Below are 18,799 nucleotides of genomic sequence, written 5' to 3'. Positions count from 1 at the left end.
GTGCATCCCCCAACTATTAGAAGTCCCTTCTCCTCCTCTGGCTGAAGTGACTGCCAGAAGATTTAAAGGGCCAGTGCCCTTTTTCTGCCCTTCATTTTTCTCTTTTTCCTTTGTAGGGAGCCAGACACTGGTACCAGGACATTCAAAAACAACTGTACATATAGGGAAAATTAGAGACTGACTGCACATACCCAGGGAAAAGCTCAAGCTCAGAAAAAAACCTGAGAAGACTTTACATTGATGCATCACACTGATACTTGACCCAGAGACTACCTATAACAATAAATAATAACACACATTACAAAAAAGAGCAAACCCTAGGGAAAGAGGAGAATCTGATTTCCAGGATTACCACATTATTAGATTGAAATATCCAATGTTCAACCAAAACTCACAAAGCATACAAAAAAAACAGGAAAGTATGACCCATTCAGAAAAAAATAAATCCACAGAAAAAAGGAAATATCAATAAAGAGACAGAAAACATAAAAAGAAACCAAATGAAATTCTGGAGCTGAAAAATACAGTAACTGAAATGAAAAACTCACCAGAGGGATTCAAAGCCGATATGGGCAGGCAAAAGAGAAAATCAGTGAACTTGAAGATAATAGAAATTTTTGAGTCTGAAAAACAGAAAAAAGATTAAAGGGAACAGAGCCTAGGAGACCTGTGGGATATCATCAAGCTGACCAAAATACACATTGTTAGAGTCCCAAAAGGAGAGAGAAAGCAGTAGAGAGTATCTGAAGAAATACTGGCTGTAGGCCAGGCACGGTGGCTCATGCCTGTAATCCCAGCACTTTGGGAGGCCAAGGCAGACAAATCGCGAGGTCGGGAGTTCGAGAGCAGCCTGACCAACATGGTGAAACCCCGTCTCTACTAAAAATACAAAAATTAGCTGGGTGTGGTGGCGGGCGCCTGTCATCCCAGCTACTTGGAAGGCTGAGGCAGAATTTCTTGAACCCGGGAGGCAGAAGTTACAGTGAGCTGAAATCGCTCCACTGCACTACAGCCTGAGCAACAGAGCAAGACTCTGTCTCAAAAAAAATAAATAAATACTGGCTGTATAATTCCCAAACATGATAAAAGATATTAATTTAAATATCCAAGAAACCCAATAAACCCCCAAGATTAACTCCAAGAGACACACACCAAAATGTATTATAGTTGAACTTCCAAAAGTCAAAAATAGAACCTTGAAAGCAGTGAGAGAGAAGTTATTTACCACATAAAAGGGATCTGTAGTAAGATTACCTGCAGATTTCTCATCAGAAACGCTGGAAGCCAGAAGGCAGTGGGCCAATATACACAAAATGTTAAAAGAAAAAAAAAATGGCAACCAAAGAATCCTATATCCAACAAAACTGTCCTTCAAAAGTGAAGGAGAAATTAAGAAGTTCCCAGATAAACATACGCTAAGGGAGTTCATGACCACTAGACCCACCCTGCAAGAAATGCTTACAGGAGTTCTGCAAAGTAAAATGAAAGGATACTAGACAGTAACCCAAAGTGATATGAAGAAATAAAGATCTCAAGAAAAATAAATACATTGGGCAATTATAAAAACTAGCATTATTGTACCGATAGCTTGTGATTCCAGTTATGTTTTCTATATGATTTAAGACTAATATATTTTTTAAATTATGTCTGAACACTAGTATTATTGTTTTTAAAAAGTTAATGAGACTAGTTTTAAAACAATATAACCATACAATGGAATTAAGTCCTTAAAAATAATTAGGTCTATACATACCAATATGGAAAAAATTACTCAGATATATTGCCAAGTTAAATGATAAAACTGTATACGTATAGAATTATCCACTGTTTGCAAATGTGGTACGTTCTTTAATACATACACAAGTAATCAGTATTTTAGTAAATTTTGAATACAAAAAAAAGGAGTCAGCAAAAATATAAAGCAGATAATAGTGGTTATACCTATGGAGTATGTCAGGTTGGAGTCCTAAAAAAGCAGACCCTAAAACAAGGACTCGTATATCAATGGTTCATTCAGGATGGCACCAGGACACATGGGACAGGAAGAAAGTACAACACAGAAGAGAAGAAAGAAAATAAAGGGTTGGTTATTGAGCAAGTTACCATGGTGGGCAAGTGAGGCTCAAACCCATTGGGAAACCCTGGGTGACAATATAGGACACACCTCAAATATCCTAGCCAAGGGATGAGGAAGTCTATTTGCCCATGCCCAAACATGATGGTTTGAGATCTCAGGGACATTAACTCTCCAACCCTTGGAGCCTGCCTGCCGCACATATACAAGTCAAAAGAAATCCTGCAGAATGGGAGTCGTGGGCACTTGTCACAGAATGCTATCTACAAGTAACAGAACAATGAGAGCTGTGACCATGTAGGTAAGACACTTGAAGCATCTACTATAGGGTGGGTTATGGAAAACTGACTTTTGACCTAATTTGTATTGTTTTTTGCATAGCAATGACACATTTTAAAATCAGGAAAAAAAACTGAGATAAAAATACCAAAATATTAGGTTTTTCTAGAGAAAAGAAAAAGCTTACAACTAAGCCCCCAAATGTGCAGGGAAGCCCGGGGTCTCTTCTCAAGGAGCATGTTCCACCTAGGAAATGTCTGCCACAGAGCCAGCAGCCCTGGAGATCAGCTCACCTGACATGACTAGAGACAGCACCAAGAAAGAAGACAGCTAAGACAAACCACAGTTTTGACATTTTTATTCACTGATCATAAATATAGTCTCATGAGCATTAAGGTGATCATGAATGATGTACTAGCACCTGGATCGTGACCGTCATGGAGCACTCACTGTTTCCCCATCACTGGCCAGAGAAGGCAGGGCATCTCCCTTTCATCAACTGTTCAACTTTGGAGGGACCTTCCTTCTGGTGCAGCAATTTTATTCTTGGCTCGTTCTCAACAATTAAAAAATCATAAAAGACTGAGTGTTTGCAAGAAAATATCAAAGAGGATAAGAAGATTCTCTGTTCTTCTTAAAGTCTAAAGTAAAAAGGGGAGGTAGGGAAGGAGGAGAGGAAAGGGGAAAGATGTCAGGGATCCGCCACGTTTCTTCCTTTCCCCAGAGCATTTTGCAAAAACAAAACCAGAGAGGTATTAATGCTGTTTGGAGATAGGTTGCGTCTCTCTGATGAGCCACTCAAGAGCTTCCTGGCGGCCCTGTTTCTGCAGTTCCTTCCCAATCACGTCCCTGCAGGTCAGGTGGTAATTGTTGAGCCAGTCACACTGCAGGGGAGAGAAGGACAGACACGGTATTCACCACCACATCTTTAACAACTAGTTACGCAGGTCAACAGCAAGGGCCCCCGTGTGCTAAGATCACAAGCTGAGAGTAAAGGTGCACAGCATCCTTTCTCCTTCCTCACAGACAAGTGTTTTCCTTGTGTTCTGTTTCCCTGGAAATACACAGGACCAGACTTCATGGCTTCTGGTGAAAAGCCTCCCAGAACAGTTTACTGTTACAGACGGCAGTATCTAAGCCAGTAGCTCCTGCTTCTACCTGTATGGCTTCACTCCCTTACACCTGAGCCATCCTGGGGAGGTGGTTAAGTGGGGGGAATAGCCCCTGGACTCTGTGAGGGCTCCTACTAAAAGAGACACCCAAAGCTGTCCTGCCAACACACTGAGCTACATATCCTATATCCACCGAAAAAGCTGAATAAAAAACTAGGATTAGCCAAGCCCATGAGTGTCTTTTGAGTGTTGCTGCCTAGACGATCCCAAAACCTGTGGTGGTTAAAGACTGTGGTGCAGCAGAGTGGGGCTGGGAGTAAGCTTAGTTTTCAGACTCTCAACTCAACATGCCACAACAGCAGGAGACAAAAAAAAGAGAGTGAAAGGAAGAGCCTGCTGGCAGGACTGGGTGCCCGGGCAGGGGCTGACCCGCTAGACATGATGGCAAAAGCTCTGAGGCAGGAAAAAGGGTGAACTCTCCCCCTTGGTAGTGTAGGGAAAGAGATGAAGTCTTCGGTGAAGCAGGTTTTACCAAGAGGACAAGCTGCTCTCATCACTGTCTACGGCGTAGCTGTCTGGAAGCTGACGAGATTGAGAGTGCCATGGGTGTGGTTGTCATAAACGAGCCAAAGGCCATTTGGGAGGGCAGTAATGTTACAAAAGTACTGGTTTCAGGGACTACAATCCAGCCAGGTACCAAAGCCCAGCTGAGGGGCAGGGTGGGCACACAAGCCCATTAATTACAAGGGACTGAGGGCAGACAGTTAGGGTGGTGTTACCAACTGGCTGTGACCCAGCCAAGGTTCCAATCCCTGTGAGAAGAGCCTACTAGCCCCTTCTGTGAGTTAGGGAAGTGATGAGGGCAGAGGAGGATGTCAAAAGCAGGCAAACTGCTACGTGTCCACAGCAAGCCCAGCAGGGCTACAAAACAGCCTACAGTCCAAAGCAGCTCAACAGTAACGCGACAGCAGCATCCTGATGTACGCCTGGGGCCACAGCCAAACTCCCAAGGCCCTTCTGGTTGGGAGCAGGGAGAGAAAAGTGGGAGCGTGGACTGCCTTGGCGGGGCCTGAGCAGCATCACGAGGCCTGATAGTCTGCAGCTGGCCATATTCATATCCGAACAAGGTCCTTTGCTGCCATCTGGTGATAAGTGACGAGAGTGCAGACCAAAACCAAAAACTCCCTAAAGTGACTCCAAAAGACAGGCTACATAGTAAAGGGCAAATGACCAGACATTTTAAAAGCCCAATGGACAGAACCTTGTTGTGGAGTATTACTGTGTCTTCAGACATAATGAAGTCCCAGACTTAAGTGGAATATACAGGAAAGGGATCTTTTTCTAAAAAGATAATAATAACGTAACTAGAGAAGAAATGATACTGTTCTGTGCTTGGTATGTTAAATACTGCCATCTACGGTTATTTGTGGAAACTTGTTTATGATTCCTAGGGTAAAAAGATGTTATCCGCCCTACAATGAGTAACTGGTCAAAAGAATGGTTCAATGATTTGGGCATGGAAGGCGCAGCAATGAACCACTGGGTAACACAGATCCCTGGTCTATGTCCAATGTCATGGGGGTAGGCTGAATCACAAGTTAACAAAATTCTTTCTCCTTCAAGGAAAGATGGCCTCGCTTAACCTTCCTTATACACTACTTCCCTGGATAAAGTGGAATGTCATATGGGAGAAATGCCTCCTGATGGGTAGACTTTATGTGGACCGGAAGGACTGCATGACCTAAAATTAGTTGGCAGGAAGCTATAGCCTTGGACTTCCAAGAGTACAAAATAACTTATTACTGGAAAGCCCCTTGCTAAGTCCCTGGAAGCTGTGCCCAAGGGCCATTACAAGAGATACTGGTTCCTATGGGGCAGACAGATTCTAAACAGGATGTTCTCATTTCCTCTCACCTAAGGCAACACTTACAGGGGCTGGAGAAGAGCCCCTGGACACTGGAAAGACGCTTCCTGCTGAAGAGACACGCCTGACACTGTGCTGTTTCCTTTTCCGTATCCATCCACAAGCTGTATAACCCACCCAGTATCAGCAGGACCCATTTGGGTCCTGTGAGTGGGAATGTTTAGCTGAACCAAGAGCACTGATGATTAAGCAGAAGCACTCTAGCACAAGGGAAAGCTAAGCAGGAAGTGGATAGCCTTTTTCGTCAACCAGCTGTGAGCTGGAACAGGCAGGAGAGGCTTCTAGCTAGGAGAATCCCGTTCCACAGCTCCCACAGAAGTGAAGGTCCTTGACCCCCAGAGACCCTTTCCTTTATAGTGCCAAGGACAAGGCCCAAGTGGGCACCAGTGAGGAAACGTTCCTGCCTTGAGAGGCACTCAAAGGCCAGTGGCTGCCTCAGATAACAAAATCTTATTCCTAGAATAACCCTCCGTGCTTACCCTGCCTTCGGCTCCCATCAGTCATTTGCTTTTTGTTGGAACTTCTGACCCCTCCCTTGCTCTGGAATTTGTGTCCTCCTGGCTTCCAGCTTCCTGGTTTGGGAACTGTTTGTCAGTCTAGTGCTAATAGTTCCTACCCCATTTTTGACCCTCGTTTCTGCTCTGATCTTAATCATCTGTGCGATTCTTCAGGCCTTACTTAAAGTCCCCAGGACCGCCATCTCACCTGGCCTTACCAGTCCAGGATCTGAAGGAGTTAAGGCCTATAACCCTCTGAGCTGGGCAGGTAAGCACTGTTGTGCCCCAGGCTTTGTCAAGGGTTTCACAGCCCCAGAGTGACCACAGAAGTAACCGAGAAGGGCTGGTGCTATCTTTCTCCTCGTCCGTGTAAAAACGGAACATATGATAATAGATTTTGCTTTTCATTTCCTTAATGTTTCATCTAACACCAGAAAACAATCTGGTATATGCAGTGGCCAAGAGGCCTCAGCATCCATCTGGCTTTCTGTAGGGAACACACATAGGCTCCTATTTGCTAAACACGCCTCAGTGCACTACGGAGGAATAGTGCAGCCAAACAATGGCATACGAGTTCCACCCACAAAACCCTGCAGCCCCAGCATGGCTGCGAGGAGCAGGACGATCCCCTCCTGGAGGCCCAACAAACACGGGAAAAGCTCAAGAGTCCTCAGAAAACCTAGGGCTTTCAGACTCAACTGGTCTAGACTTCTAAGTTTAAAAACTACAAAGTGAGAATGGATTAGAGAATTCAGGATTTGAATTTAGGATTAGAGAATGGATTAGAACTATTTGGGGTAGTCCTCACCTCCCCTAGTAACATGCCTGCCCCACAAGACTTCCCCATTACCTCTTTGTCTGTAAGAGAATCGACATCTATCATTTTGGTCTGAATTGGAACCAAAGTGAGAGGTTCAAAGGTCAGGCTTCCCCGGTTATTAAAATTATACTGTGGGAGAAAGAAGAAAACAGACGCTTTTACTCCTCTTTACCATGCCGAAGCACCATGAGGTCATTCCACCAGCATGCCACCCTTCAGCGCCGGGGTAACTAGGAGCCAAGAAGTGGTTGGCTGGTCACCACTTTTCACAGACATACTGGGAGCACGATGCCACTTTCCAAGAGCTCCTCCACTGGGCAAACAGCCTGTGCCATCAGGAAACGCCAAACATGGGTGCTGAGGGGCTCCCAGCAGCAGGTCCACAAGGCTAATGTCTACTGTGATAGGAAGCAGGGGCAGGGCATGGGGGTGTCTGGGCTCAGGGGCAGCTCTGGTTTTGTTTCTCCAGGTTGCAGGGGTGTAAATCCTCAAAATCATTTTTTTAACAGTCAACTGTGTGGCCTGCCTTGACCCAACCAGGCCCTTCAGGCGATAACATATTAATCCACTGGAGCACACATGAACATGTCGAGTTTCTGTTCATGGCAGCTTTTGGGAATGAGACGGGAGGTCACTTAATGGTGACTTCCATGCCAAAGCAGAGAGCAGATCCCCGTGGTCAATCTCCTTGCAGACATAAGAAGCTACTTCCCTTCAACTGTTCATTTCCACCAATGGAGGAGGCACAAACAGCTCTTTTAGGTAAGGCCTAGAGCCTAAAACCCTGCAACCCTGGTAACACTGATGGGGGAGAGGTGAAATACCTGTCTTGTATTGCCTTTGAGGCTGACCCATGGTATAACTCAGGGTTCCTCAACTTTACCTAATAAAACTCACCTGGAGAGTGTGATAAAATTACAGCTTCCAGGCCCCTCGCCCTAAAGATTCTAGGGTCTGGGAGAGGCCTGGAAATTGGCGCCTTGAATAGGCACCCCCAAGAGGAGAGACTTCACGACAACAGGCCACCTATAGTAAACTCAGAGCCCCAAATCATGTGAAGCAGGTATTAGCCTGAGGGTCCATGAATTCCAGTTCTAGATCCCAGTTCATTAAGGATTTTCTTTCTGGCTTTGCAGGGAAGGAGTGTGGTTTCCAGGAAAGTCCCTGATATCTGGAGAAGGCTCCATTTTGACCCCAGAATGGCATACTCGTGGCTCCAAAGACATTAAGTCTTCATCTTCCCACATTAAGAAACAGGAAATTTTTTAAAATAAATACTCACCTTGGTCTTCACAGGAACCACAAGGACAACATTCTCAATGCGAATTCCAAAAGATCCATCTTCATAATACCCGGGCTCTAAAACAAACCAAATCCCAAAAATGAGAAGCAGCCCATGATGAAGATGTTCACAGAGAGAAGCTTTTATTCCTGGGAGGACTGCCCTAACTCCAAAGGAGAACAAACAGGTGAAGGGCCCCCTCTATCTGGTGTAAGAGCCCAGAGATGCCACCTTCTCTCATATGGCCACTTTTTTATGGGCACTTAAGGTACAGAAAGCTAGACTCAGAAGTCCCTGCAGACTGGCTACAGGGCAAGGAGTACAGTAACAGTAGACCCACTAAATAAATCATGGCTCACATCCATAAGACACAATAAAGAAGGCATTAAAATATATTTACAAAGACTTGGCAATGACCTGGGAAAAGGCAATATATCAAGTAAGAAAGCAAAACATAGACAAGATGCCCCGTAAGACCTCAATGATTTTTTTTAAAAAAATGATATCTACACATCTGAAAGACCAAAAGCTAATACAGCAAAACATTATGTTCCCTGGGTGGTGAGACTGCAAATGATTTTCATTTTCTTTTTACATGGTTCCCATCTCATTTTTTCTAAAATGAACATGTTCTATAATCAGAAAAGTTTGTTGTTGTTAGGAGGGGAAAATTATTGCCAATTTACTTTAATTAAAAAATAAAAATAAATAGCTTTCAAAAAAGCTCAAGGATCCATGCATGCTCTCTATGTGAGGGATACTTACCATCAGTGACAATCATGCCTGCCTCCAATGGCTCGTCAGAGAATGTTTTGTAACTGATGCCACAAGGACCCTCATGGACGTTCAAAAAAGACCCAACACCATGTCCAGTCCCATGCAAGTAATCTAGGCCTGAATCCCATAAAGCTGAACGGGCGAAGGAGTCAAGAAGGTGACCTGAAAGATATAAAGAGCCACTTAATGATATCTGTACAGCGCTTTAGAGATTAGATTTATTACGTTTGGCTCCAGAATGTGAAACAAAAAACAACAGGTAAGTTACTGGAGGGTTCAGATTTCAGCACAATACAAGGAAGGACTTTCCAACAATCAGAACCCCTGAAGAACTATCAGAGCTCAGTCTAAAGCTAGGTTATCATCCATCCAGAATGCTGGTGGGGGTGGGGGGCTAGGCACCTACAGCACATAGATGACATGGATGTTCCCTTCCCAGCTCTGTGACCCTAAGGTTTCAGAATTACAAAGATGAGACTCTAACCAGACTGCAAGCAGGCAGGCAGGCATGACAGATGAGGTAACTGAGGCCCAGGGAGATGAGTGCATGTCCGATCTACCCAGAAACAAGGAGGTCAAGTTTTGCCAATGCCCAGTCCAGTGCTCCACCAGGCCTCAAGCCAAGTAGTACATATCTAAAGTCAGGGTCTCAGTAAAATAAATCATAAGGATCCTGAAAGGAAGCACTGGCCCAGCACTAAAGGGTAGACAGGAGGCTGCACCAACTCCCACTCTGGCCCTGAGACCTACATGTCTGGTTTGTCATCTCCTGGGAGCCACCCACATGTGTCATCCAATACCGTAAGTGGTCAGAAGAAAGGTACACAGGGGGTACTGGGTCCAATCCTAACCCCGGCTCCCTGAGGCCTCTGGGCTCAGTCAGTGGTTCTGGAGACTCACCCCATGCAGCACCTGGCTGGGCCCGAGAGGGGTTGGGGACCTCACAGTGAGGGAAAGACATATTCTTTCACTCATAGATATATTTGATTCTCAAACAAGAAAAACAGCCTCCCATGTAACAGAATGCACCACTTACCTTTGGTTCCAGTCGGGAAAATGGCTGCACTCACAGCTATGTGGCCCTTGAGGACATACGTGAAGCATTCCTGCCAAAGAAAACCCAGAGGCATGTTGCAGAATGCAGACAGATGTCTAATCCTGTAGTTTTCTGGTAATTCAGAAAATTCTGCCTGCTAAAGTTTTTAGCACTATCACAGAGAAAATGCAAGTAAAAAGAAAAAAAATCTTGTGGAAAAAAAGCCTGGCCATGGAACTAACGTGCCAGAAAATCTTGAAAATCAATTTATTAAAAAAGCACCGTCAGAGAGATGACCCCACAAGACTTTATAATGAACACTCTGAAATACTCCGTCATGTGAGCCTTAGAAAGAATGGAAAAGTAATAAAAAGCACTGATGACCATAGCTCACATTTACTGAGTTCTCTGTGCAACGCACTATTCTAAGCACGGTATGTTTGATCCCACGCTTCACGATGGAGGCACTACCATTATCCTCGCTTCACAGAGAGATTCAGTAGCATGCCCAGATCACACAGTGCCTACGTGGCAGCATCTGGCCTTGGGGCCAGGCAGTCTTGCTTAGCTCCCTACCACCATACTATCTTCAGGGGTTATCCCTGCTGACTGGACAAGAAAAGTGCACTCAGAAGCTTAGTGGCTTGCCAGTAAGTGCAGAGTCAGGACTAAAACTCCGTGCTGCTCATCCTGGTTGAGCCTTTTGCACAGCACAAAAAGAGTCATGCCAAAAGAATCCTGGATACAGGTACAAACTCATCTAAGGCACTGGTACTTACAAACCAACAAGACAAGGGACCAAGACAATGAAATCTGCCCCACTACATTGCACAAAACACTTTTCCTTGGATAATCTTCCTGAAGGAACTCCCTTGGATAATCAGATTCACTCAGGGACTCCATTAGTATTTGCTGAGCAGTGACTGTGATCCAGGAACTTGCTGGGCTCATGGGGATTCACAAGCAGCCCAGAAGGTGGGTACTTTTATCCTCATTTTTATGGATGGTGACTTCGCTTAAGGTCACAGAGCAAGTAAATGGCAGAGGAGCTCTGAAGCCAGGTCTCCAGAGCCTGGTAAACATCTCTCTGCCTCTCAGCTGTTTCCCCTTTCCATGCCAATCATACCAGAAACTTCAGAAAGTTCAGAAAGTTCCCAGAGAGTTAAGCCCGTAAATAAGAATTTTGAAAAGAAGGGGGTGTCCTTCAAAATCAAATCTAGACACTGCTTATAAGGCATATATTTCACTCTCTCACCCCCAGCCTCAAAGACATTTCTTGACTCAAGAGAAGCCCAAAGCTATCATACATAAACTTACACCTGAGCTGCCCTAACCTTAGCAGAATGCTTTAAAAATTTCTCCAAATGTCTTACTCCAATAATTAAATGAACCTCGTAAAGCAGAGAAGCCTGACTCCACAGCAATGAACAATTTTACTACCCCACATATAATTTTTACTTCTTTATACAATCCCTTTTCATAAAAGCAATGCTCTTAAGAAAGCAGAGAGGACCTCTTAAGTTTTTTGCCTACACCTTACCTTCTCGTAGGCTGTAGGGGTCCCAAAATGCATTGTCCGCGTCACATCTGTGGTGCCATCCCTTTCCAAAAGAAAGGACAAATTGGTTTCCGGTCAAAATAAGCTTTAAGTCAAATATGACACAGGCAAGCATGTGGACAAATGAGAACCCCTATACCACAATGGTAGGCATGTAAAATAGCGCAGCCATCTTTGAAAATAGTGGCAGTTCCTTAAAAGGGTAAATATAGTCACCATAGGACCCAGTCATTCCACTCCTAGTTATATACTCAAGAGAATGGAAAACACACATCCACCCAAAAACTTGGACATGGAGGTTCATAGCCACATTATTCATAATAGCTAAAAGGTGGAAACAGCTGAAATGTCCATCAACTGATGAATGGACAAAGAAAATAGGGGATTATCCACACAGTGTAATGCTATTCAGTCACAAAAAGGAATGGATACATGCTGCAACATGGATGAACCTAGAAGACACTGTGCTAAATGATAGAAGCCAGATACAGAAAGCCATACATAATACAATTCCATGTCTAGGAAGTGTCCAGAATAGGCAAATCCATAGAGACAGAATGGAGAGTAGTGGTTCTCCAGGGTAGTAGAAAAGCGGGGAGTGACTGCTATTGGGTATGAGGTTTCTTTTTGCGGTAATGAAAATGTTCTAAAGTTGATTGTGCTGATGGCTGCACAACTCTGAATATACCAAAAAAAAAATTAATTATATATTTTAAGTGGGTGAATTATATAGTACATAAATTTTACCCCAATGAAGTTATTCTAAAAAATGAAAGTGTGAATACAGGGATGGCTAGATAAAGTGGGAGTGACATCAGCCCCTGACACATGCATTCTTGGTCTGTAGCGTAAGGGCTATTTCACAAGAGACACTATCACTGGGGTTATGAACAAGACAGAAGAGGGCAAAGAAAACAGGAGCACATCTCTAGCGAAAGAGGGCCAAAGCCCAACTCCTCCTGTTAGAATAGCAGGGGGTTTCCTGGACAGAGATACTAAAAATATCCAAGTACATATCTTAACACACACTAGACTATATCCCTGACATAGAAAGGATCACTTCTAGAATCCTGCTGAAATTTAGAAGTGAACGAGTTTACACCATTACCCAGCAATCCTTAGCTTTAGGCTGATATTATTAACATCTCTGTCCCAAAGCTAGGCAGGGTTACCACATAATTGGCTGAGCTAATTCAATAATTAGGTCCTCCCTTAGCCATAGTCCTAACTTCAGTGGGGAATGGGGCAGCATTAAAGGGCCTTGCTTGTGGTCTCTTAATGCAGACAGTATCTATTCTCACTCCTTCTCATGGGTTCCATATCAAGACCCATCCAAATCTTGGGTTCTTCTCTGAGAAACTCTTCCAGAGAAGATAGCTGTGAAAGCAGCGAAACATGGGGAAGGAAATTCAGAAATCTGGGGGCAGTCCTCATTTCTCATCCATTCATTCAAAATTAATCCCTTACTTCGTAAGGCCCTGGGGCAGCTGCCAGTACAGGGAACCGGCAGGCAATTCATGGGCTAGGGCAGAAAACTTTCAATGGTTCTAAAAGCTTGCTTTATTTCACAGTTATTTACTTAGTATTTTTAAAGCTTCCAGCCAAGGACTGTAACATTTCTATCAAACGGTCTTTTGTGAGAACGGAGTCACAATTGGGCTATTTCAAACAGGGGTGAAGAAAAGGACAAGACACAGGAATGATTCCATTAGTGGCCAGCACGGAGTGAGATGACCAGCTGAGTGCTCTCAGCTGGAGCTCAGCTGTCCACCCTGTCAACTGCCTTGAATCACAGTTAAGTTCCATAGCAGTCCTAGTTTACTTACTTGTATTGAGCACCGGAGTCAATGAGGTACACCTCATCCAGGGACAAGGTCCTATTCGTCTCAGGGACTGGCCTAACAAAGTTAATTAAAACTTAATTATTCCACAAATGTAAACACTTAGTGAATCTGGGAGGACACACAAGAGCTCTTTGTACTATTCTTGCAACTTACATAAGGCTGAAATTGTATCAAAATAAAAAGTTACCTAATAAATGAATTATTTCAACTAATATTAAACTTCTACTTTTCAAAGAACCAGTCAACCTATTTCCCAACTGAGATAAGGAGCTCGAGAGGAAAAATAACACATTTCTTTATGTCTGCCTCTGATTGTGTCTAGAACAAAACAGGTGTTCAAGAGATAATCGTCAAAGCTGAAAAAAATGAGAATCATTAGAAGCAACAGGATCTAGCGAAAGTCCTGGGAACAGGGACAGGAGCAGCCTGGAGTCACTGCAGCCTCACTTGTCTCTGGGAGCCCCAGGCCCCTGCCTCAGCCTCCAGGCATCTCCTTCAGCCCCAACCTCAGCAGGTACCTCCCCGCTCACTCCCCAGACCACTACACAGGCAGGGGTGAATGTCTAAATTCAGGAGAAAAACTAAAGGAATTTTGCTGGGGAAAGGAATGGATCATGATATTCTTCTGCTGGAGCACTTTTTTCAAATAAACATGAGGTATTTTCAAAAAGTGATCGCTTTCCCCATGCCGTTTTCTAAACAGTATCACTGCACTGGGAAACGCCCAAAGGGATAAGAACTCCAAGCCTCTGCCCTGCAGCTGAAGTGAGGCTGTCCATCATTTCCAGGTACCACCCCGTCTTCGGTAGTAAGGGCACCAGTCCACATACAAGCCGAACAACTACAAGACAACTAGTGCCTTTAGAACCTGCCTCTAAACAGGCTTCCAACCACCCGCAATGAAGAAATGCCAAAGCAGACGCAAATTTCTTCCCCACTGGCATGAAATTGTTTAATGTTTTAATTATATACAAAATTTTAGGATAGAATCCAGCCAGGAAATTCATCCTGAGTTAAACAAAAACTGAAGTCCCTCTGATATTTTTATGCTGGAACAGAGCATTAAGTGAGAGAACTGTACTGTCACATCTGTGACTGTCTCCCACACACAGCTTCAAAATCTGCCCCAAGACTAAAAACTCTAAAAGCAATTATTAAAACGGGGAAAAATGTGTGCCCAAGTACAGCACAGAGAGACAGTGTTCTTTCACTGGCTGTGCATATAACAGATGGGGAAGCACAGAACTCAAAATACCCAACACAAAGCAAAGCGGTCTGAACCAGGCAGAGCTGAAGCTGAAGCCCAATGGCCACACCTAATAATAATTCCCACCACCTCCACAGGAAAATCTGTCAGTCCTAAACATATCAGTGCCCCTCTGTCTCACGGGGCAGAGAGGCTCGGCCTTGTGGGTCCATGGGTTCTTTTGAACCCATGTGGTCTAAATACCACATAGTGCAGGCTTCAGGCTTAAGGGGACAGGAAGAGAGGGTACTGATTCTCTCTCCACCCAAAACAGGTTGCCCCACAACTTAGCGCTACGTTTTTTTGGTATGGAGCTGATGGAGCTCACAAGATGCAGTACAAAACAGCTGCTGTTACCAGGAAAGAAAACCATGCAAAAATTACAGTCATAGGCCAGGCATGGTGGCTTATGCCTGTAATCCCAGTACTTTAGGAGGCTGAGGCAGGAGGATTGCTTGAGTCCAGGAATTCTAGACAAGCCTGGGCAACACAGCAAGATCCCCATCTCTACAAAAAATATTTAAAATTAGCCAGGCATGGTAGCACACGCCTGTAGTATGAACTACTCAAGAGGCTGAGGCAGGAGGACTGCTTGAGTCTAGGAGTTCGAGGCTGCAGTAAGTCACGACGGCATCACTGCACTCCAGCCTGGGCAGCAGAGCAAGACCTTGCCTGCAAAAAATATTCAGTCCTCAAGATGCAAGGGCTTTGTATACAGTTCCTGCAGCTTCAAAAAGGAAAGAGGGACACCAATCTGACTACACTACAGAGGATGCCAGTGCCATACTCAGCTTAAGAGGAGGCTCCCAAAAGGCAGAGGCTTGGGGATTAGGAGAAAATAAAACCTTAGAGGTCTCATCTCCCTTCATTTTACAGTCTCTGTAACAGGCAGATGAAGGTGGGCATAGAGGCCTCTGGTAAAATAATGTCTCTCCCCTGCTCAGGCTCCTGTGCAGAAGCAGCAATGCCAGGCAGCATGCTCCTCTGCATGCCTTACGCATAGTGAATGATGGCGCCGTTGGGTCCTGTACTGGAAATCGTTGGAAAGCTCAGGTCCACAAAGTCGGCCTGTTGCCTACAAAAGAAAGACAGAAAGCAGAGTGGCTTAAAGGTTTTTACTGTGCCAAGAATCAGGGTTCTTCCAGCCTCATTGAACTTGCAAGGAAATCAACACAAGGTTCCTTCCTGGGTCCCCCCAAATGAATCCTTACCTGCGAAACTCCTCAGCTTTGTCAGCAGCTGAGATCTCTGTCACACCACCTTTGGGAACCTATGAGAAAATTGCTTATAAATCATCTTGTGAGATTAATTCACGTGTGCCTCTTACAAATTAGAGGGGGTACATTAAAAGCTTACTTTTTTCTCAATTTCTTCATCCCAGCTGCCCAATCTACAGGACACATCTTCAGCAAGGGAGAACTCCCAAAGGCTCTCACCAAAGCTATCCAAAATCTAACAGCTTCTATTCATTTAATTTTTCACTCTACTATTGTGCCTCAGTATTTTATCCTAAAACCTCCCAAAACAATATTATCTAAGTTTAAAATTCAAAAGCATTCCCTCCTAAGATATCATCCTAAGAAAATCATTCTAGGAAAATAAAAAGATAAATGCAAAAACATTATCACAGGATTACTGATAACAGCAAAAAACTAAAAACAACCCAAACATTTAAAAATAGGAGGACTGAGTTAGTAAATCAGAATAGCCACTAGATGTAGTTTCCATTTGGATCCTTTTATAAGGCCTCAACATGCCTGGAAAATGTTCACGCTATGATTCCAAGAGAATAAAATAAACAAAAAGCAAAATCATATCTGAGCCAGGTGTGATGGCTCACACCTAAAATCCCAGCACTTTGGGAGGCCAAGATAGGCGGATAGCTTGAGCCCAGGAGTTAAAGACCAGCCTGGGCAACATGGCAAAACCCTCTCTCTACAAAAAATACAGAAAAAATTAGCTGGGCGTGATGGTGCACTCCTGTAGTCCCAACTATTCGGGAGGCTGAGGTGGCAGGATTGGGGAAGCTGAGGCTACAGTAAGCTGTGACCACACCACTACTCTCCAGCCTGTGTGACAGATGAGATCCCATCTCAAAATAGAAAAAAAAAATTTATCTGCACACTAAGAGACATGTAAAAATGATTTATATTTTAAAAAATGATTTATATAGATGAACAACAGCCAGAAGGAAACTTGAGAAAAAAAGTTACACTGGTGGGAATAAAGACAATATTTCCTTTTTCCAATTAAAGAGTTGTTTATACAATACTTAAAGGGAACATGATATTGTTTAATAACAGCACAGAGAAACCACCCTCATCAACTAGAGCAAGAAATTAATGACTAAGAGTCAATTTAATATAAAAAGGTTTATGGCTTAAACTGAAGTTCAAAATGAACACAAAGATCTTTTCTCCTAATACAATCAGCTTGCCTCTAATAATATCATACGGGTCATTTTTCCTTATAATGAAATTCCACTTAGTTATGATTCCCTAACTCAAAAAGCATCCACTCTGTGAAAGAACTTCTTTCTTCATCCTTGTTACTATTTTCATAATTAAAGAATTTTGAAATCTACGCACACCAAATTTCTAGAGAGAATTATTAAAATAGAGCCCAAAAATTTGATCAAGATCTCAGACCTCAGAGTCAGCAGAGCATGGAGGATGCCAGAGTTAGAACCACATATAGGTAGGTATGAATAATGTATATCCACATATTAAACAAAGACTAAGAACCAACCTCTTTCTCCAGCCAGTTAAAGAGTTCACAGAGGGCAACAGCATCTTTGATCTGTACAAACAACGGAGGCATTTTTTTAAGTTATTACTGAAAATCACATGACCAGATTCAGAGCCCAGCCCTAATGCAGTATGAGAAGGCTGCACCTGCAGGGTCACACACCATCAGCAACCAGAGCTTTACATGTGGACATTTCTGGGAAGCCAGCTTGTGCTATTCAGTAGTTCAGGCACAGTGAGAAAGGGCCCCACCTCAGAGCACAGGGATCCCTTCCCAAAGGTTAACTTAAAGGTTAAGAACCCTACAGGGGCCAGGAAAAACAGGCCACTATCAAAAGCCACCTCTGGGCCCAAAATCTTCCTAGACCCATCCTTTGCTTTGATACAAAATCTGGCTCTTTTAAAAGGCTTCAACAGCATCACACCATCGCCATCATCTACACTGTTATAGTCAATATCTCCTTTTGTGTTGAGTATTATACTTTGTAAAGATCTAATCCATCAAGTATTTTATTTCATTCTCTCATTAACTCTTGAAGGCCAGAAGGCTAAGGCTCAGAGACATTCTGACCTTGTGCCAGGCTCAGTGCCACAGAGGAGGTGAAGGATCTGGGACTTCTGACCACCTCACATCCCATCTTCTGCACCAGCTCCTCTACTCACGTGAGCCCGCCTCATGCCTTCCGACTCGGCTGAATTCTTCACAGCTTTAGCGATGCAGATAGGGGTGTAAGGCATACAGCAGCGATGATCCTAGAGGCAAAGGGCAGCAGGGTAAGAAATAAAACCTGCTCCACCCACCCAAGACCAAGGCAACAACCTCTTTGTTCAGCAAAACTTACTTTAGGCAAATCATTTGAAGAGCTCCCACTCGGGACCCACCCAGCTCTCCCATGGGGTCCCAATGACCTGTCCCTTTTGATTGATGACCTTGAGCTTAAGCTCAACCAAAAAGAGCAAGTACATCAAACAAGGTGTCTCTCTTCCATCCCTCACTCCCTTAGCTCTTTGAGGCTCCTGGCTGCCTGCCATCAGCGAGACATTGCTTTCCAAGCCACTGTGGTTGTGGTTAGAGTTCACTAACCACTGAAAGCTTGACCGAAATCACCCTTCTCTTGCTGTACAAAGGAGGCTTTTTCTCCCTGTCTGGCGATGCACATGACCTGATGAGAGAGGTCTCCAGCTCCCTCCCTTCTTGCTCAGTGGTCCTGTCTCAGCTAGTGATAATGATCTGATCTTAAAGGGCTGGAGAACACCCTTTCCAATTTGATAACAAGTTAGAATCCAGCCAGGGGAGCCTCAGCACACCTAGCACTTGCACAAAGCTTCTCAAATTGCTTTGTTGATCTATCTCCTTTTCCCTCTCTCTCCAGAAGGAGAGGGAGAAAAGAGAGGAGTCACACTGTATATGAAGGTTACAGGGGTGCAATGGCAAGCCAGATCTAGACAGCCAGGCCTGGACTCTTCCCAGGATGACCACTGCTCAGTGGAGAAGAGAGGACATCACTGAGCTTACCAAAGGCCACTTGGCAGCCAGAGGCCCAGAGCAGGACACAGCAGAAAAGCCTACCTCTAAAGAGGCCTGGATTCCAGTCACATTCCA

General features: G+C 44.1%; 1 protein-coding gene across 3 annotated transcripts in view; it reads right to left on the bottom strand.

Moving 5' to 3' along the window:
* Nucleotides 1-2,694: 2,694 nt before the first annotated feature.
* The window catches only part of XPNPEP1 (X-prolyl aminopeptidase 1), a 58,408-nt gene continuing 42,303 nt past the window's right edge, over nucleotides 2,695-18,799 (bottom strand). For all 3 annotated transcript variants that reach the window (XM_017499709.2, XM_017499710.2, XM_037728244.1), the window contains 11 exons: nucleotides 17,860-17,949; nucleotides 17,198-17,248; nucleotides 15,661-15,719; nucleotides 15,447-15,524; nucleotides 13,186-13,257; nucleotides 11,342-11,402; nucleotides 9,802-9,871; nucleotides 8,754-8,927; nucleotides 7,989-8,065; nucleotides 6,737-6,835; nucleotides 2,695-3,237 (listed from right to left, as the gene is read on the bottom strand). In XM_017499709.2, the coding sequence (XP_017355198.1) occupies nucleotides 3,109-3,237; nucleotides 6,737-6,835; nucleotides 7,989-8,065; nucleotides 8,754-8,927; nucleotides 9,802-9,871; nucleotides 11,342-11,402; nucleotides 13,186-13,257; nucleotides 15,447-15,524; nucleotides 15,661-15,719; nucleotides 17,198-17,248; nucleotides 17,860-17,949 (960 nt within the window). In that variant the 3' untranslated portion in view covers nucleotides 2,695-3,108. The remainder of the gene's footprint in view (nucleotides 3,238-6,736; nucleotides 6,836-7,988; nucleotides 8,066-8,753; nucleotides 8,928-9,801; nucleotides 9,872-11,341; nucleotides 11,403-13,185; nucleotides 13,258-15,446; nucleotides 15,525-15,660; nucleotides 15,720-17,197; nucleotides 17,249-17,859; nucleotides 17,950-18,799) is intronic.

This window comes from Cebus imitator, unplaced genomic scaffold (assembly GCF_001604975.1).
Source record: "Cebus imitator isolate Cc_AM_T3 unplaced genomic scaffold, Cebus_imitator-1.0 Scaffold259, whole genome shotgun sequence".
In the NCBI taxonomy this organism is placed as follows: domain Eukaryota; kingdom Metazoa; phylum Chordata; class Mammalia; order Primates; family Cebidae; genus Cebus; species Cebus imitator.
Note: the sequence above shows the minus strand (reverse complement) of the source record. Positions and strands in the feature narration are given on the sequence as shown.